This window comes from Heterocephalus glaber, unplaced genomic scaffold, assembly GCF_053883595.1.
Source record: "Heterocephalus glaber isolate CG9 unplaced genomic scaffold, H.glaber_assembly_v1.0 deba00001608, whole genome shotgun sequence".
NCBI classification, from domain to species: Eukaryota; Metazoa; Chordata; class Mammalia; order Rodentia; family Bathyergidae; genus Heterocephalus; species Heterocephalus glaber.
The window spans coordinates 34,427,747-34,448,597 of record NW_028258379.1 but is presented as its reverse complement, the minus strand read 5'-3'; the positions used below and the strand labels follow the sequence as shown (position 1 = coordinate 34,448,597).

At 38.1% G+C, this 20,851-nt stretch overlaps 1 protein-coding gene across 2 annotated transcripts in view; it reads left to right on the top strand.

Moving 5' to 3' along the window:
- Atg2b (autophagy related 2B) overlaps window positions 1-20,851 on the top strand; it is an 81,779-nt gene that overhangs the window by 31,101 nt on the left and 29,827 nt on the right. For both annotated transcript variants that reach the window (XM_004836995.4, XM_004836993.4), the window contains 9 exons: window positions 800-950; window positions 1,787-1,879; window positions 2,008-2,196; window positions 10,569-10,842; window positions 12,146-12,248; window positions 14,078-14,273; window positions 14,723-14,865; window positions 19,651-19,808; window positions 20,196-20,368. In XM_004836995.4, the coding sequence (XP_004837052.2) occupies window positions 800-950; window positions 1,787-1,879; window positions 2,008-2,196; window positions 10,569-10,842; window positions 12,146-12,248; window positions 14,078-14,273; window positions 14,723-14,865; window positions 19,651-19,808; window positions 20,196-20,368 (1,480 nt within the window). The remainder of the gene's footprint in view (window positions 1-799; window positions 951-1,786; window positions 1,880-2,007; window positions 2,197-10,568; window positions 10,843-12,145; window positions 12,249-14,077; window positions 14,274-14,722; window positions 14,866-19,650; window positions 19,809-20,195; window positions 20,369-20,851) is intronic.

Genomic DNA, 20,851 nt, shown 5'->3' with positions numbered 1-20,851 from the left:
ACTTGGGAGGCTGAAGTGGGAAGATTGCTGTGAATGCCGGCCTAAGTTACATAGTGAGTTCAAGGCCAGCCTAGACTAGGTTACATAGTGAGTTCAAGGCCAGCCCAGACTACATAGTGAAGCCCTGTCTCAAAAAAAAAAATAAAGAATTCAAATTAGATAGGAGGTGATCTTTCTTAGCTGGGCGTGGACACATGCTTGTAATCCCAGCACTCAAGAGGCTGATGCAGGAGGTTGGCTTCAAGTTTGAGGCTAGCCTGGGCAACATAGGGAGATCAAGGTCAGCCTCAAGTACATAGTGAGATCCTGTCTCAAAACAACAACAACAACAACAACAACAACAAGAACAACAAAACCCACAGAAAGTAGAGGCAGACTTCATTTGGATTCTGTCAGTTGAAGTTTTAACAATATTGCATGATGTTTTTAGGTAATTTTAGGAAATGACTTTTGCATATTTTATAGATTTGAAACATTTTATCTACTGAAATATAAATTTTAAAATGTAGAATAAAGAGGGGCAGTGTTAGGAAATAAATGTATTTTGGAAAAAATTTCCCAGCAACAGAACTAATTTGTCAGAGAATAGGAAATTTGAAGCAGTCTTTCTGGTTAATAACCTTAGGAATAAATTATATTAGTTATTCCTCATGTGACCCTGTCAGAGTAAGTGGTGAATTAGTATACGTTATTAACATTTGTGTATTATTCTCTGACTACTTATGGTACATTGTTCAATCTAAAAGTAGATGGATACCTCAAATGCTGCATGGTTTTTTTTTTTTTTTTTGAATAACAGATTCATAGGTACTGGCATCAAAATATCCTATGAACAAAGACAAAGATCAGCTTCGAGGTTCTTTAGTACGGATGTGTCCATTGGCCAGATGGAGCTCTTAGAGTGCCTGTTCCCGACTGATTTTCATTCTGTTCCTCCCCACTATACAGAGGTAAATACTAGTTCCTTTGGAATTATCCTTTAAATCTGTCCTTTTTATGAACTGATTGAACAGCAGTGATTTTCTTAAAAAATTTATAGGAAGTCATAAAGGAGTATTATCATATTTTATCTCTGTTGAAACAGATTTTAAAATATGGCATCCAAGGCCATTGTAAGTGTGTTAAAATTTTTAACTGAGGATTGAGTGGTTTCATAGTGTCAGACTATGAGATGAATGCTTTCATTTTATTCATTTTTTGGAACACTTCAGGAGAATTCTATTATCGAGCACATACTGAATCCCTGTTGTGTGCTAAGTACTATTTAAGACAAGTATTTTGTTATCTTTTGCCATTAATCTGATTTTTTTGTCTAAAGTGTGACCAAGAGAAACTTCTTAAAACTGGCAAAATAACATTACTGTATTACTGTTCCCTTGGTATTATATAGTATTTTTCTTGCTATTACATAGTATTTTTATTTTTATAGCCTCCCTTTTTTTTTTGAGACAGTCTTGTTATGTAGTTCAGGCTGGCCTCGAACTGTGGTGATCCTTCTGCCGCAGCCTCTTGAACGCTGGCCTTACAGGTGTCCGCCGCCACGCCCAGCCTGTAGTCTTTTCTTGCGCATTGATTTTTTGAATCCTTACATTCTGCAGGTGAGATACTGAGTGTCACAGAAGTTAACTAACTGTACTAAGATTTGCATTGCTAGTAAGTGACTGGAAGGAAACTTAAAGCCAACTCTTGTGACTTCAGAGTATTCTTCCCATTATTATGTTGACACCTCTGAATTCATGTGTCAATTAGCTTAGTATCCTAATTTATCTTCATCTTTGTTTTTAAGCTTTTAACGTTCCATTCTAAAGATGGAGCTGATGCCCACCCCCCTGTATGTCTTCAGCTTCATTATAAGCATTCAGAGAACAAAGGAACCCAAGTAAGAGATCTTTTTGAGTGATTACCACTTGTAAAATTTTATTTTCTGTCTATTTTCTCACAATCATAAGGGTTTGACCTCATTTTATAGTATTATTAATGATTGTATTAATGCCTTTTATTTTAAAGGGTAATCAAGCAAGACTTACGTCAGTTCCTCAGAAGGCAGAATTACAAATCAAATTAAACCCAGTGTGTTGTGAGCTGGATATCAGTATTGTGGACAGATTAAATTCCCTGCTTCAGCCACAGAAACTTACTACCGTAGAGACGATGGCCTCTCACATGTATACTTCATATAATAAGCATATTAGTCTGGTAAGTATTCAAAAAGTTATAAATAATCATAATTGTAATTAGGTAAAAAGCCCACTGGAATAATTTCTTAACTAAGTCTCCTTAGTCAATTAAATAGAGTATATTAAAACAGCATTATTTGTAATAGTGAGAAACAGTTGCTTTTATGTCTTGAAAATAGACTGGTTAAGTTTTGGTAATATTCTGATGAAATTTCATGCACCCATTCTAACGTGATGGTTATGAGAATGGTGTGGCACCTTGCAGAAGGCTCGTGAAGACGTGAGCTTGGGATCTTCTTGCCTGAGCCTCCCGAGTAGCTGGGGTTCTAGGCGTGTGGCACTTGTCTCAAAAAAAACAATAAAAAGGACTGGGAATGGAGCTCAGCACTCTTTGAGTTCAATTCCCAGGAGTGGAACGGTAGAGAAGTAGTAAATGAAAAAGTACAACGTATTATTTCACATAAACTTTCTTTGCGACTATATAAAGAAAATTGATGTGTAAAAAAAGAATGAGTACAAAATATGGAAATTGATAGCATTTGATTGTCTTATAGTAGAATTAGATTGCCTTTTCTGTTTATCCAAATTTTGTAAACTGTGATCATAACATGCATCAAATTTTACCTGTAAACACATTTAATACACTTCTCTAACTAAACTAGTGATGGTGAACCTTTTAGAGATGAGTGCCCAAACTGCAATCCAAAACCCACTAATTCATCACAAAGTCCCAATACTGTGAGTAAACCTGAATACTGAGGGCCGGGGATTTAGCTTAGTGGTTTCGCTGCCTGCTGTGCAAGCTCAAGGACCTGAGTTCGATCCCCGGTACCAAAAAAAACCAAAAACCTGAATACTGAGGTTTTAGTTTAGAAAAAACAACTCATACAGTAATGCCTTTTGTCTTAAAAGAAAAGCAAATAACATGTGTGCCGTAGGTTTGCCACTACCAACATGAACAATTTAGTGCTAAGAATAGAAGATGTACTTTTCAAAATGAGAAAATCATCTATAGAGCACATATTGTCACTAGATACTTAGATCTATTATATGGAGTCTTTTCTAAGCAAAACAAGTAAGTCAGGTTTGGAAGAAGTCTATGAGGAATTTTGGGGCTGGAATTTGGGGGCTCTAGGAACAGAACCAGACATAGGCAACTTCAGTTAAAAAGACAAGGGAAGAGATATTTTATTTTCCTACTTACTTGCTATTCCCTTACTGATTAGTATTCACAGGAAATCGGGGCTCTTTAGCTTTTATTCTTACTGATTGCTACTTATTTTGGGTTCTCTTGGCTAGTCTCTGTGTTTGCTGTTAGCCATACATGGACTAGGATGATGGCTTAATCTCATGGGTTGTTTTTGCCTGAGAGTAGGGTCTAGTATTAGAAAGTCAGTAAGGGAGTTGATGGAATAGGTTTGTTAAAAATTCAAGTCTCAGGGCTGGGGATTTAGCTTAGTGGTTCTGTTGCCTGCCTTGCAAGCACAAGGTCCTCAGTTCGATGCCCAGTACCAAAAAAAAAAAAAAAAAAATTGAAGTCTCATTGAGATGGAAACTTTGTTTCCATTTTGTTCTGTTTTTTTGAGACAAGGTCCCTCTATGTAGTGAGTTGGCCTTGAACACACTATGTAGCCGAGGCTAGCCTCTAACTTGTAGCAGTCCTCCTGCCTCAGCCTCCTGAGTGTGATTACAAGTGATTACAGGTGTGTACCATTACACCTGGCCAGGAACTTTCTATTTAAGAGCTTAAGAGACTGATTCAAGAAATCAAGAAGTGTTGCTATCTACTATGGACTAAAGCTTTATTAGTTTCAATACATTCTAGAGAAAAATTTCTACAAAGGGACTTTTATTTGAATGGAATCTCCTTTGAACCTTTTTTTATAACATGGTTTGGGTACATGTTATATACATTTTTTTTTGGTACTGGGGATCGAACTCGGGTTCTTATGCTTGTGCAGCAGGCGGCAAAACCCCTGAGCTAAATCCCTGGCCCCTACATTTTGTTTTTTAAGAGCCATTTGATGGGATCATGCCCTTGGATTGAATAGGAGTTCAGAGTGAATCAGTAAATATTTATTTAGAGACTAGGATGTACCAAAGCTCTGGATTTAAGTCCTGGGTATAAGAAGATGAGTCACAGACTGGTCTTCATTTTTGGCATAATTATCTGAGCTTGCAGTGAGTCTTTAAAGTAGCTATTGGTAGGTCAATCTCTCACTTTGAATATTGGATACTATTGTGATTTTTAACTGTATAAGATTTTTTAAAAAATTTAATTTTATGGTACATATTAGGTATACAATGACATTCGTCATTGGAAATTTACATAATTAATTAAATTAGTCTTTAAAATTAATTTGCATAATTTGCATTAACATAATCTCTCTTGGTTCTTATTTTTTCCCCCTTCTCCTGCCCTCTCTTCAACCCCTCCATCCCTCCCTATTTACAAAGATTTTGTTCCTATTTTTCCATTTTCTCATATTAATTCCATTTCCTTCTTTCCTTTCCCCTACCCCTCCTACGTCCCCTTCCCCTTTACCCCTTTTCTTCCTATTTCACATTATCTATTATACCTTTTAGTCCTTATTTATACTTTCAGTTTCTCACATTGGAGAAACTGTTCAGTATTACACACATGTGTCCTATTTATTTCACTTAAGAGTATCGCCTCAATGTGCATCCATTTAGCTATAAATGTCTCTAGTTTCTTGTTCGTTATGGCTGAATAGTACTCCATTTTATAAAAAAAAAAAACACATTTTCTTTATCCAGTCTCCAGTTGATGGGCATTTGGGCTGTTTCCAAATTTTAGCTGTTACAAACTGTGCTGCTATGAACATGGGTGCATATATATCACTGTGGTATGATTCTTTTAATTCTTTGGGGAAGATACCCAGCAGGGGAATAGCTAGGTCAAATGGAACTTCCAATCCTAGTTCTTTGAGGTATCTCCATACTGATTTCCACAGTGGTTGCACTAGTCTACACTCCCACCAGCAGTGGAGAAGGTTTCCTTTTTCCCCACAGCCCTGCCAGCATTTGTTATTGGTGGATTTCATGATAGCAGCCATTCTTTCTGGGGTGAGGTGGAATCTCAGTGTTGTTTTCATTTGCATCTCTCGAATGACCAATGATGTTGAACATTTTTTCATATGTTTATTTGCTATTTCTACTTCTTTATCTGAGAAATGTCTGTTCATTTCAGATGCCCATTTTTGGATTGAGTCTTTAAATTTGGGAGGGCTGATTTTTTTGAGTTCTTTATAAATTCTAGATAGTAGACCTTTGTCTGAGGAACAGCAGGTGAAAATTTTTTCCCACATTGTGGGTTGTCTCTTCACACTGTTGGTGGTTCCTCTTGCGGTGCAGAAGCTTTTTAGTAAGAAGAGATCCCACTTGTTGATTGTTTGTGCTAGTTCACGGGCAACATAAAATCTTTTCCTCCACCAGTATCTTTAAGAGTTCTACCTAACCTCTGTTCCAGCTGGTTCAGCGTTTCTGTTTTAATATTTAGATCTTTAATCCATTTTGATTTTAGTTTAGTGCATGGTGAGAGATATAGGTCTAGTTTTAATCTTTGGCAAGTTGAAACCCAATTTTTCTAGCACCATTTATTAAAGAGGCTATCTTTCCTCCAGTGACGGTGTTTGGCTTCTTTGTCAAAGATGACATGGCTGAATGTGTCTGGAGTTGTTTCTGTATCTTCTAATCTGTTCCACTGGTCCTCAGGTCTGTTTCTTTGCCAGTACCATGCTGTTTTTGTCACAGTAGCTTTGTAGTATAGTTTTAAGTTGGGGGTTGTAATACCCCCTGCCATGTCTCTGTTACCTAGAATTGCTTTTGCTATTCTGGGTCTCTTCTTGTTCCAAATGAATTTTTGGATTGTTTTCTCCAGGTCTGTGAAGTATGCTGCTGGGATTTCAATTGGGATTTCATTGAATATAGCAGTTTTGGAAGTATGGCCATTTTCACTAAGTTGATCCTTCCTACCCAGGAGCAAGGGATGTCTTTCCATTTTCTGATGACATCTTCAATCTCTCTTTTCATAGTGGTATAGTTTTTAGAGAACAGGTCTTTGATTTCTTTTGTTAGGTTGATTCCTAGGTATTTCAATTTTTTGGATGCTATTGTGAAAGGAATTGTTTGCCCTCTTTCTTTCTCAGTGAGTCTGTCATTCTGTAGAGGAAAGCTATTGATTTTTGTGTGTTAACCTTGTATCCAGCTACTTTACTGAATTTGTTTATTAAGTCTAGAAGACTTTGGTGGAGTTCTTGGGGTCTTCTATATAGAGTATCATGTCATCTGCAAATAACAATTTCTTCCCTTCCTATCTTTGTTCCTTTTATTTCTTTGTCGTGTCTAATTGCTGTGGCTAATGTTTCCAAAACTATTGAACAGGAGTGGTGATAGTGGACATCCTTGTCTTGTTCCTGATTTTAGTGTGAAGGATTTCAGTTTTTGACCATTTAGTATGATATTGGCTGTTGGTTTTCATAGATGGCTTTGATCAGATTGTGGTAGAGACCATCTATTCCAATTTTTTGTAGAGTTTTATCACAAATGCTTGTTGGATTTTGTTGAATGCTTTTTCTGTACCTATTGAGATGATCATATGGTTTTTGTCCTTGGCTCTATTGACATAGTGTATTACATAGATTGATTTGCATGTGTTGAACCATCCCTGCATCCCTGGGATGAATCCCACTTGGTCAAGGTATATGATCTTGATGATCTTCTGTATTCTATTTGCCTGTATCGTATTAAGGATTTTTGCATTTATATTCATTAGTGAGATGGGCCTGTAGTTCTTGGGTCTTTCTCTGCTTTGGGGATCAAGGTGATGCTTGCTTCCAAGAATGAGTTCGGGAGTATTGCTTCCCTTTCAATTTCATTGAAGAGTTTAAACAGTAGTGGCAGTAGTTCCTCTCTAAATGTCTTGTAGAATTCAGCAGTGAAGCCATCAGGACCTGGGCTTTTCTTGGTTGGTAAGTTTTTAATTACGTTTTCAATTTCATTGATTGATATTGGGTTGTTTAGAATTTTTAGGTCTTCTTCGTTCAACTTTGGTAATTCATACTTATCTAGGAATCTGTCTATTTCTTCTCTGTTTTCCATCTTATTAGCGTATAGGTTCTCGAAGTAGGTATTGTTGATTCTCTGGATTTCTACTGGGTCCATTGTAATTTTATCCTTTTCATTCATAATTGCATGGATTTGTGTTGGAGTTGTTCAAGATGCGAAGAAGAGTCAGACCACGAGAATGCAGTTAAGTGGACGAGCAGAGGGCTGCAGCTCACAAGGCGAAACAGTAGCTTACCTCTGTTGCCCATGTCTTTTATTGAAGTGGTGCACAATGCGAGCGTGAGAAACGTGAGAGATGACAACCAAGGCCTTGAAGGTGTTTTTTAGGAATAACATCTTGAAAGCTTTCATATCTAATCTTGAGCTTTCCCAGAGCAGAATACTCACACCCTCGGGCATCAAGGTTCCTGGAACAGAAGGAGCATGGCATGCAATGCTCCCTGGATGTTATCTCGCATGTGAGAGAACATCTACTGTTCCTGAGAAAGTCTCCCCAGAGTTTATTTTAAGTTCACCTTGCTCTGAAACAACATTCTTCTCTACAGATTTGGGCCTTTTCTTTCCCTTTCCTGATAAGGTTGGCTAAGGGTTTGTCAATTTTCTTTATTCTTTCGAAGAACCAACTCTTGGCTTCATTGATTTTTTTTTTTTTGTATTGTTCTCTTAGTCTCTATTGCATTGATTTCTGCCCTGATCTTTATAACTTCCTCCCTTGTATGAACTTTGGATTTGTTCCACTCTTCTTTTTCTTGAAGCTTGAGGTTCAACATTAGGTTGTTTAATTGGGCTTGCTCTGTTTTCCTAATATGAGTATTCACTGCTATGAATTTCCCTCGTAAGACTGCTTTCATTGTGTCCCATAGATTCCGATATGTTGTATTGTCATTGTCATTGTCATTTAATTGAAGGAACTGTCTGATTTCTTCTTTAATTTCCTCTGTGACCCATTGGTTATTCAGAAGTGTATTGTTCAATTTCCATGTGTTTATGAAATTTTTGTGGTTTCTTTTGCTATTGATCTCCAATTTCATTGCACTATGGTCTGATATTATACAGGGGATAACTTTAATTCTTTTGAACTTACTTAAATATGTTCTGTGAGTGAGTATGTGGTCTATTTTGGAGAACGACCCATGTGCAGCTAAAAAGAGTGTGTATTCTCATTTTGTGGGGTGGAAGACTCTGTAAACATCTGTTAAGTTCATTTGTTCAAGAGTTTCATTCAGTTCTAGTATTTCATTCTTTATTTTTTTGTGTAGTTGATCCATCTATTTGTGACAGTGGGGTATTGCGGTCCCCCACTACTATTGTATTAGTGCTTGTATGATTTTTCATGTCTATTAGTATTTGTTTTATATAGTTGGGCGCACTAGCTTGGTGCATAGATATTTATGATTGTCATCTCTTCCTCTTGGATTGTTCCCTTTACAAGGATGGTAGTGTCCTTCTTTGTCTCTCTTAATCAGTGTTGGTTTGTAATCCACTTAATCTGCAAAGAGGATAGCTGCTCCTGCTTTTTTTCAGGTTCCTGTTGCATGGAGTATTATTTTCCACCCTTTATCTTTCAGTCTTTGAGTTTCTTTTCGAATTAAGTGTGTTTCTTGTATGCACAATATTGTTGGATCTTGCTTCTTGACCCATTCTGCCAGTCTGTTTCTTTGATTGGTGAATTGAGACCATTAACATTGATGGTCATAACTCATACATACTGACTTATCATTGTCATGACTTTTTCTTTTTGTTGGATTCTCCCCCTTTGTGTTTAATTTCTTGTTGTGCTCAATGGATTCATTCTGCTGGGCTTTCAGAGGTTGTGATCCTCGTTGTCTTTTCCTAGGATGTTGTCTAAAATTTTTTGGATTGCTTGTTTGGTATTCATGAAGTTCCTAAGGTGCTCTTTGTCATGAAAGTATCTTATTTCTCCATCAATTTTGAAAGATAGTTTTGCAGGGTACATCAGTCTGGGTTGGAGGCTGTTTTCCTTTAGGGCTTGGAATACATCACTCCAATCTCTTCTTGCCTTGAGGGTTTGAGTTGAGAAGTCTCCTGAGATTCTGATGGGCTTTCCTTTGTATGTGATTTGTTTCTTTTCTCTCACTGCTTGTAGAATTTTGTTCTTCTGTTGGGTTTCTGGAATCCTAACTATTATATGCCTATGTGTAGATTTTTTTTTTGTTCAAGGCTAGCTGGAGCCCTGTATGCCTCACTTATCTGTATGTCAAGTTCTTTTCCCCTGCTTGGGAAGTTTTCTGCCATGAGGTCTGTGAACAGTTTTTTTTTAAATGTTGTATGCACTCTCCCCTGTTTCTTCTTTGACTCAGATCAGTCTTACGTTATTCTTCTTTGCATCGTCTAGCAGCTGCTAGATTGATTTCTCGTGTTCCCTTACAATTTTAAAGCAATTTTTCTTTTCCTGGTCACTAATTGCAATCTTATCTTCTATATCTGAAATTCTGTCCTCACATTGGGTCATTCTGCTGCGGAGACTCAGTGGAATTTTTAATCTCCTGGAAATCTGTTTGTATCTGTTTTATGGATTCCATTAGTTTCCTGTGTTGGGATTCCATCATGTTCCTCAGTTCCTCTATTTTTTTTATCTGTGTCCTCTAGATTTATTAATCATGTCTTGCACTATGGGCATAATCTCTGCTGTTATCTGAGAAATTATTTCTGATTTCATTTTTTCCAGATCCTCTTTGGTTGCCAGTTTAGGGAGTCCAGGTGGTTGAGTATCAGAGTGTTCCATCTCATTTCCCTTTGGGGTTGCTGTGGGTGAAACCTGCAAGTCTTGTTTTGAGACTTGTTTACGTGTCTTCTCATTTGGATTCGCGGGGAGGCGGGGTGGGGGGTTGCGGGGGTACTGCTGGTGCCCGCGGGGCTCACTTCCTCTGTGCTGGGAGCGGTGCTAAGGCAACCTGGAAACCTCCTCCTTTGGGTTGTGAGCGGTGATATGGTGGCCCGGGAGCCTCCTCCTCTCAACTGTATAAGATTTATTGAAAGGCTAAATTATAATTTTTTGTTTATAATAAGATATATACAGTATATCGCTCTTTCTTTGGTTCAGCATTTATTTTGATCTATTTATTTTTCTATCAAGGTTTAACTATTGCCTTTAGTTCTGACTTTTACCAATAGTGTTGCATTATGAGATTTCATTACACTAAATTAATATGGTAGCAGTCAATTTGATTTGAATGTTAATGTGTTATACTGAATGGGAAAATAATGATTGTATATGTTATGATGTTGAATAATAATTTACTTAATTTAATATTTTGACTTTTTTGATGTTTTATGTTTTAGCACAAGGCTTTCACTGAAGTATTTCTAGATGATTCGCATAATCCTGCAAATTGTCGGGTCTCAGTACAAGTTGCCACTCCAGCATTAAATCTTTCTGTTCGCTTCCCAATACCTGATCTTCGGTCAGATCAAGAAAGAGGACCGTGGTTTAAGAAGTCACTTCAGAAGGAGATCCTCTATTTAGCATTCTCAGATCTGGAATTTAAGACAGAATTTATAGGAGGATCAACCCCAGAACAAATTACATTGGAGCTTACATTTAGAGAACTAGCTGGTAAGATTGAAAGTGGTTGTAAAAGAGCCATAGTAGATACAAATAACTGCTACTGAAGCTTACATCATAAAAATATATGACAGTCCCAAAATAAAATACAATTAAAAAACATTATATTAGAAAACAAAAGCAGCAAATACTCTCTCACATTGTGTACACATATGTGTCATAGCAGTTTTAAAAAAATTACCAGGCATGATGATTTAATCACTTTGTTAAAATACTTAGTTTCAACTGTGTAATGTAGTGTTTTAGCTTGCTTTTCTGTTATCACCTACCACTTACTGTATGGGTTCGTATTAGCCAGAATCTATTGACTGCCGCTTTATGTTAGGTACTGTGTGAAGCACTTCACACACATTATTTCTTTTAATCATCATAATATGCTTATTTTTGCTGTTGTTTTTATAATTTAATAGATGAAAAAATCAGTATGGTTAGAAGGAGATATCTTCCAAGATCATATTGTAGTAAACGGAAGAATCAGAACTCCAGCTCAGATTTGACACCAGAGATTGAGTTTTCAACCAATTATACTAACTAATCTGACTTTTCTTTGTAAAACCAATTTTACGTTTTACTATATTGCTCTGTTTTTGTCAGCATATATATAAACGTAGAGAGACCAAGTCTGTGAAGAACTCTAGAACTTTGATCCTGTAGTTCCTATACTGCCGCCCCTACCACCACACCCTCCCTCAGCAGCCACATGCCCTCTCTTCTTGATCCCTTCTTGGAACAGGCTGCAAAAGTTTCCCTCCATGTTCTCTCTGAAGTTTACATAACTTTGGAAATAGATTGACATTTGCCAAATTAAGACTTAATGAAAGAGCCTTTAGGTATTATCTGATCATTCCTTATCTCCTGTAGCAAGAAGCTCCTTATTTGGGAGGAAAGCCATTCTTTTCAATGCAAAATTCAATGAAAACCAAGTAACATATAGAATGATTTTGAATAGTGCCTGGTAAAAAAGACATATTTAAGAGATGTAATTATCTTTGTTTCTAGTGGTAGATTAGCTATGTAAACTTCTCTTTTAGAAGAAATAATTACTAATAGCACCCAGCATGTGGTAACTGCCAAATTTACGATGTCCCAATTATGCAGCTTATACCTGAAATATTGGTTCTTACGAATTTTAGCTTGAATACACATGTCACATGAAAGTGGGGTGAATAGATAGATGCTATAGAACTTAATGGTGGGTTTTGTCCCTAATTTAGAGAAGCTTTGCTCCTCTAAGGAAGAAAAATCTTTGAGTACTTGAAGAATGATTTCCAGTAAATCAGTCTTGTTTTATTAGGATCATTCCAGGAGGAGAAAGGAGAACCATCCCTTAAGTTTTTCCATGTGTCTGGTGGAGTAGATGGAGATACAGCATCATCAGATGACTTTGACTGGCCACGGTAAGCAGATGAGTAATAGTCTCTTTTCAAAAATAAAGTATGATAGTCCTTTTAACCAATATTTTGGGCATTAACTTTCAAGCTAAAAATAACTTCAATGAGAGAACCTAAAAGATGGACAAATAAATGTTGAGCACTACTTTATATTAGGTGTATATTAAAGGTTGTAAGAGATAAGAGGTGGTGCAGATGTGTTTTTTGGTATCAAGTTATGTGGTCTAATTAGAGGGACAAAAGACTCAGCCACCATCCAAAAAATACTTCAGGGATACAACAGGGGAGATAGCATAAGCCAGGCATGGGGTGAGTGCCTATAGTCCCTGCTATTCTGGAGGCTAAGGTTGAAGGATTGGTTGAACTCAGGATTCAAGGCCAGCCTGGGCAACACAGTGAGATCTGTGTCACAAAACAGAAATAAAAATAAAAACAAAAAAGAGGTGTCAAAAGTCACTATTTGGTTGTCAAATGAATTTTATAATTAGTGTCTTTGGTTAGTGTTTTTCACATTTAGGGAGCTTTTACAAAGTTTAAGCCTCAACTTGAGATTCTGGCATAGTGTATTTAAAATTATAGTGAGCGATTCTAATATACATTTGGACTTCGAGAACCACTGCTCCAGGATTTCCTAGGCAGGAGAAACCATTCCTTAAATTACATTAGTGCAAGGGCCGGGGATTTAGCTCAGTGGTTCCGCCACCTGCCCCACAAGCGCAAGGACCCAAGTTCGATCCCAGATACCAAAAAAAAAAAAAAAAAAAAAAAAAAAAAATTAGTGTGGTAGTGGGTTTTGATCATATTTAGAAGAACTTAGTTTACTTGAAATAATAATCTATTGTAGTATTGAAAACACGAGTATTTGAAAGCTCTCTAAAAATTATCCTTTTGGACCATTTTCCTGCCTGCCTTCTTTTGCACCACCTCCAGCCATCTATTAGCCTATCAGTCTCTTAGGACAAGCAGTATCGATCCATGCTTAATGATGAGCAAGGATTTAGGGCATGAGATTTTAATCATAAGAATCGGATTTACTTCACGTATGTGATTTGGAAGCACAGTTTCCATTAGGATATCCATAAATTAGGAAACAATTTATGACAGTATACTAGAAGGAAATGGTACCAACTTCTTAGGGAAAAAATGTTAAGGTGTAAGAACACAGCTGTTTTGTTTGAGGGCTCTGTATCTCATCATCAGAATGGGTTCATATGGTGATAACAAGCCTGTGCTAGTGATGTTCTGCAGAAGATGAGGAAAGGAATGAGCCAAACTCATTAACTTTTGCAGTCAAAGGTTGCATTAAGGAGGCGATACTTTGGAGTTTATAGCTACAAATAACAGTAGCACAAACACTTTATTATTCAATTTCCTGGCTGAAAAGCTAACTTTGTTGTTGAAGTTCTGAAACCATTTCCTAATCAGTTTCTCCATTTTCCATTAGAGGTATTTATGTAACATGAAGTTTCCTAGGTAGGCAAGTATTCCACTGTGGCAGTATAGATTGTATGTGAGAAGATTTGGTTCAGTGATAGCCTCAGATTCATAGGTAAAGTTTCCTGGCTATTAATGAATTTAAAAACAACTCCTTTGCCCTCAAAAGGTTATATTTTCTGTTAGCCAAGTATAAAATGTTAGGTTTTCATTTACTTGTTTTAGTTTTACACTTTTAAGTTTACAACATATTCGTAAGTGGGTTATTAAGCATAGATTTTCTGAAGTAGTCCAACTCTCACTGAGAGCTAATCAGTGTATTCTGTATCCATGTGCACAAAAGTTAGTTTTGCTATTTACACTTAGATTTTGACTTTTAAAATATTTATCTTTGCTATCAGAATGGTACTGAAAATAAATCCACCGGCCATGCATTCCATTTTGGAGAGAATAGCAGCAGAGGAGGAGGAAGAGAATGACAGTCGCTACCCGGAAGAGGAGGAAGGAGGCGCTCATTCCCTGAAAGATGTCTGCGACCTGCGGAGGCCAGCCCCGTCTCCTTTTTCTTCTCGTAGAGTGATGTTTGAAAATGAGCAGGTGAAAGAAAAGTATAAAGAAGCAATGCAGATAGTTTCAAGTCTTTGCTTTTTTTTTGTGGTGCTGGGGATTGAACCCAAGACCTACCATTGTGCTACATTCCCAACCCTTTTAAAATGTTTTTATGTTGAGATAGATCCTCACTAAGTTGCTCAGGCTGTCCTCAAACTAGCCATCCTCCTGCCTCAGCCTCTTTAGTAGCTGAGATTACAAGTGTGTGACACCATGCCTGGCTTGTTTTTATTTTTAAAAAACTTCTTTGTAGATTGTTTTTACTAGATTTTTAACTCTAAGATTGAGTTTTTTCTTGATGTATATTGTCCCCAGGTGAATGCTAGGTGCTTGTTTGCTCACATATAAATGCTTATGGGTACATAAGAAGATGCTACTATTTCACACGTGAAATTGTTATTTGATTCCTTTTTAAAAACTAAACTGTTATGTTTTAGATGGTGATGCCAGGAGACCCTTTAGAAATGACGGAGTTTCAAGATAAAGCAATGAGCAATTCTCACTATGTGCTGGAACTTATGTTACCAAATATTCGTATAACACTACCTAACAAAAGCTTTTATGAGAAGCTTTACAATAGGTGAGTTTAAACATATTTAGTTGAATCTTTGGAATCAAACTTTCTGCCTAACTGGCTCTGTGTTTCACCTCTTACCCTCTTTTTTTCCCTTGCTTTTTAAATATTATCTGCCATCTGCATATACTTTGTATGGTATTGATGGTGACTGGAACTGTCACTGTTACGATGTGCTGTTGTCTTAGCAGTTTCCCAACTGGTGTGTTCCTGGCCTACTGGTGTGTGAGGTCTTATTCCTTCAACCCTCAGGTTGGCTGGATGCCCCATCAACTTACTATAGGTTGCTGAGCAAAGGACTATTTTTTCTACATGTGCAGTAACACGCAGAGAGTTAGGAGACACTGATGGAAAGAGCCAGCGGGCACAGGCATAGACTCAGAACCCAGAGTGATTGTAAGGAGGGAAGCATTTCTTCTACACATTCAAAAAGGCATCTTGTTGGAATTCTACTTAGAAACTTGTGTACAAAAATTTAAATGTATATTTCAGTACCCCTCAACATATATATGAGGAAGATATGTTGAAATAAATAAACTAAGATTTTGGAGAATTTACCTAGCCTCCATTAGCCTCAGTTTCTTCATCTGTAAAATGGAGAGGAGTAAAACAGAGCCCTGCCTGCCTCAGGGCTGCTTGGAGGGCTAAAGGATGTAACACTAGGAGGTTCTGAGAAAGGTGGTCTGTCACTGTTACAGCCTCTGCCATTGAGGAAGCACTTCCATAGCACCCTAAAAGGTGGTCGTGTGGTTTCCAGAAGTCCTGACTGTTTGTCACTAGCCTCCCCTGTGTAAACACATTATTCGAAATTCCATTCAGCTTAAAAGCTTCCACCTGCTTCTGCTGTACATTTACTTAGCATCAGATATCCCTGGCTCTTTGTTCTAGGTCTTCTCACAAGGACCCCTAGGCCACATGAGTTCAGTAGTGTTGACAGTAGATTCACAAGACAGTGTATTGGGATATAGACAGAAAATGTCTGCGCTATATTTAACTTAAAGTTTATTTTTATCTTTGCTTTATAACTCACATTGTAAACAGTAGCACATAGTTTATAAATTCAGTTAAAGGGATTTTGTAGGAGACATCCCTGCCCAGTACCAACGGGCTATGAGTGGCACCTGCTTCTTGCGTTCCATAATTCGACTATCTTGTTTTATGTCAGGAGTCAGACCGAAGCTCTGTGTGACTCAAATGGGCGTGTCAGATGGCAGACTGGGCAAGCAGAGCCCCTCCCTCAACGGCTGCCATGGAAACCCCCAATTAAAACCCTTTCCCCTGAATTATGGCTTCTCACTGATCGGATGGGTTGCATACTAATTGCACCCGGACCCAGTATCGGTTTGTTCCAAGTGCTTCCTCACGAACAGCCCTTCCTGGCGCCATTGTGCCAGGTGTTCGTCAGTGTCTGACTAGACGCCTTCAAAGCACACCCTGCTCCCTAATCCTTCCCACGGGTGTATTCAATAAATACTGGCTGTGCTTGAGGGCCTCTGTCTTTGTTGCCATCAGCAGCACTGACCAGGACCCAGGACCCAGCTTCTCCACTCTAAGTTTCGTTTCTGTCTCTTCTTGAATTCTCCTTGTGCTGTGGTGGCTTACAGGCCAGGACCCACGGCAGAGGTCCCGGTAACGTCCCCTTCCCAGCACCGTACAGGATTTCATAATTTTTTCAACTGTTGGGGTTTGTTTGCACATGAAGTTTGGAAACCACAGATCTACAGATTCCTTCCTTGGGTTTATAGGTGAATGATGTCTGCTAATTGCTGCCATGTGTAGGGCTGAGTCTGAGGGCATAAAGAGCCTGATCCTCATGCCTCAGCCTCCCAAGTAGCTGGGATTACAGGCACATGCTACTGAGCCTGGCTCTACCACTTCTTTTTGAGATATAGGACAAGGCCTTTTCTTTGAATGTGAGCTATTGATTAGAATTCTACCTTGTCTTTTTTGCATAAAGTATGCTCAGAAGTGTAGGCATTTATCTATGCTTTTTAGTTCTAGTTCCTTTAAAATGTAGTGAAAAAAATTATTTTCAAAGTAATTTGAGGACAGAGCCCTTGTAAATTAAGATTTTTTCCCATGCCAATCTGGATATTTGAAATTAATCAGTTACCATATAGTATTTAATTAAACTTCTACTTAAAATAAGAAATACAGCCAGATTTAAGACCAAACCCAGTTTTCCCTTGGTGAATATCCAACTCTTGGTGTAACTCTCCTGATGTGAGCAGTTCTCAGGCATGCTGGAGAGGATCCTGTCCGCAGCAGGCAGTCAGTGGTCAGGATAGCAATCACCACGCCGTGTGAGCGAGGCCGCCGGGTGGTTGGCTGCTTGGCTCCAGAAGCTAGAGCACCCATTACGCTGCTCCCTGGCTAAGTGCAGATGCCTCTGGAGCTTCTGTTCTGTCTAGTTCTGCTGCTTTTCCATCTTCAGGTCCTGGAATGACTTGAATACTGAAGTGCTCTCTTGCTGGGTATCATAGAAATCTCATGTTTAACTTTGTCAGGGTGTGAATTCCTTGCCTCTTATTTGGATTTGTATTTTCAAGGTAAGATTATTTAAAAGTTTTCAAATATTCTTAGACAGACAGCTTGCAAGAACAATAAACAGAATCTCTCCTGCCCCCCACTATTTGAGAGGAAATTGCTAACGTGATGCCCCCTTGGCCTTAAATAACTGAAGACTTAAAACAAAACAAAACAAGGGCCAGAGATTTAGCTCAGTGGTTCTACCACCTGCCTCGAAAGCGCAAGGTCCCACGTTCAATCTCCAGTACCAAAAAAAAACCCTAAGGACATTTTACATAACCTTAACTCAGTCATCCAAATCAGGAAATTAATATTGATACATGCTATCCATTCAGATTTTACTAAATGTCTCAATAATGTCCTTTTTTAAAAAAATCTTTTTGAGCAGGAGTTCTGACCAACTCTGCCTTTATTTCATATATTTAAAATATTGGCTTATTCCTTTAGGGCCTTGGTCAACTGATTTTTTTTGGAAAGATAGTTTCAGGTACAGGAAATTTTTCCTATGTCAGATATCCTTTAGAATAAAAAATTCTTAACTGGTTTCATTAAATTAAATACTATTGAGCATCTGTTATGTTTCAGGCTCATAAACAGAGTCATGGCAGTAGGTCCTTAAATATCTTAAGGATTATTTTCTTTCTTGATATTAAAAATGTCACCCAACATTTTACAGTATTAATGATGTCAAGACTGTGTTTGGCCCCACATAAAAATGAGAACACTATAATAAAATGATATGAAACTTATAGGTCACATGCCATGAGCTCCAGGTTTTATTTAAAGTCATTGGTTCTCTTTAACCTAGAAGAGCAGATAATGCTTGTAAATGAAGATCACTTCCTGAGAAAATTGTTCATTTTATACTTTCATCATTCATGTACCTAGGGTTTCAGACCAAAATGTGAATTTATACTCTTTTGTCTCTTTGTCCTGTAGCATGCCCACGTAGCAGTAAGCCACATTTTACCATAGTTTTAGGGTATGGCTGTCAGTGTGTCTGAGATGTAGCATCCTTCTGTCCTGAATTTCTGTTATCATTAATAGTGATGCTTCCAAAAAGAGGCCTTTTGGGTGGGGTTTATAACTTACTGAGAGTCGCAGTACCCAGAAACTCAGGAAGTGGCTCCACACAGGAAGGGCGAGGATGCCTTGTTGGTTGGCACCTTGGTGAGTATTCACACTGGGCTTACCTCATATCTGTGCTTTGCCAGTCATCTGGCGGAGGCATCCACTATCCTCTCCTTGGCAGCTGTCAGTGCATGCTGCGTGACAGCCACTGTGCTCAGCACAGTAGAGATGACTGCAACTCAGGGTCCTCCTCTCAGGGTCATGACCCTGGTGGTTTTGGATGGGGAAAGGAAGAGGTAGACTAGAGTGTTAAAGGTATTGTGACTGAAATGGGTACTTGTAAAGGATGTGCTGTGGGTCCAGATCTAACACAAGGCTTCCTAGAGAATGTTGCCAAGATTGGGTTTTCCTAAGAGCTTGGAAAGTGGTGATGGGAGGAGGCCAGGATGAAGGCTTTCGGAGTGGTGACAAGCATTTCTTTGAAAAGATAGGATGCACTGGTAGCCTGGCTGCAATCCCAAATCCTGCTGATCTCCGGTGTTGACTGGGTGTTCTAGCTAGTTGGTATTTTCCTCTCCTGCGTTGCTCCCAGCGAAGTGTGCTTTCTGTTGGGGAAAAAAAGACATCTCAGATCTTTCTAGAGAAAGAATGAATCGGGAGCTGTATATAATCTGGATTCCCATCCCAGCTCTCCTACTAAGTGGCTGTGTGACCCTGGGAAAGTCACTCATTCTTTCCGAGGCAGTTTCTGTGGGTGTCAGGTGAGAACAGCAGTTCTCTGTGGCTGCCCACAGGACTGATGGGAAAACCCCAGGCCGAGGCAGAAGTGTTGTAGTTACAGTGCTTTTGGGTGTGAGTGGGCTTCCTTTTGTTGTTGTGGGTTTTTATTTTTAATTAGCTTGGCCTTTAAGTGCATTTAGATGCATAGTATGAGTTGTTAATTTGAGCATATGGCGCAGGTAAAAGCAGGCAAGGACCTGTTTAGGCGCCTACCATGTAAGTACTGGTTAGGTGTCTTGCTGGTTCATCATAGCCACATCAGTGGTTTTTCCATTGAAGGAATGGATCTAACTTCCACTTCACCATTTAAAAAATACTTTGTTCGTGTGATCACTTACAGGTATATTCTTTGTTGTATTACCGGTTAAAATAAGGAGTTACATATTTATTTTTAAACTTTTGTCTTTATAGGATCTTTAATGACTTGCTGCTGTGGGAGCCCACAGCTCCTTCCCCAGTAGAGACATTTGAAAATCTTTCCTATGGGATTGGGCTTTCCGTGGCCAGTCAGCTGATCAATACCTTCAACAAAGATAGTTTTAGTCCACTTAAATCTACAGTTCACTATGGTAATGTATTTTAAATTTGTTCTGAATTAAAATGCCTACCCTATAAATCAGTGAAGTAGTTTTTATTTCAGTTGTAAAGTTTAAAATGTTTCTTTATAGTTTCCATTTGTAATTGCATTTTATAATTTCTTTGATAATTTGTAAGAACATTTCTCTATTAATATCACTTGACTGTATTATCTGTAGAGTGATATATACACATTAAAGTTCAGGGTTAAAGACAAAAATATAAAGGCACGTTTTTATTGTCATTCCATATATTACAAAGAATATGTTCTTTGTAAAAATAAGATTACAAATAAAAAATAGTTTTGTGCAACTGTTTAAGTTGCTGTCTTATTTTAGTAAGCTCTAAGAACCACGTAATAGCATGTTTTTTTCCCATAGATGAAGAAAGTGGATCTGAAGAAGAGACTTTGCAGTATTTTTCTACTGTTGATCCCAATTATCGTTCCCGTAGGAAAAAAAAATTAGACCCTCAGAACAAGAACTGCCAGAGTTTTCTCTCTGTTCTTCTGAATATTAATCATGGATTAATGGCAGTATTCATGGATGTAAAGGTAAGGATTATGGATTACAAATCCAAAGTGGTTTTTCAAATGTACCATATTTTAAGAATTATAGGGCTGGGGATGTAACTCAGTACGAGAGCCTAGCATGTGTGCGACCCTGGGTTCAGTGCACATGGAAGAGTGCTGACTCTCAGCATGATGGCACACAGCAGTCATTGCCAGTCAAACTCTGTATGTCCTTCCTTTGGAAAACAGGTGCTAATTTTGCTCCTGAGGCAATAACTGGTAATTTTTCTACTCTAAGGGCAGATGAGATACAGAGATTGATGAGTATTTGGCAGAAGTCTTATATAGCATTTAATTACTCAGCGTTTAGTACCACCATATTGGGTGGTGCAAGAGTCAGGCTGCTTTTGTTGCAGTGTGGGAGATTTTCCTAAGCTGAATTAAGAAGATGCATTCCAAGGGACGCTGTTATTTTTCTGCATTTAAGTAATAGCTTTTGGGAGCTGAGGGTACAACTCAGTGGTA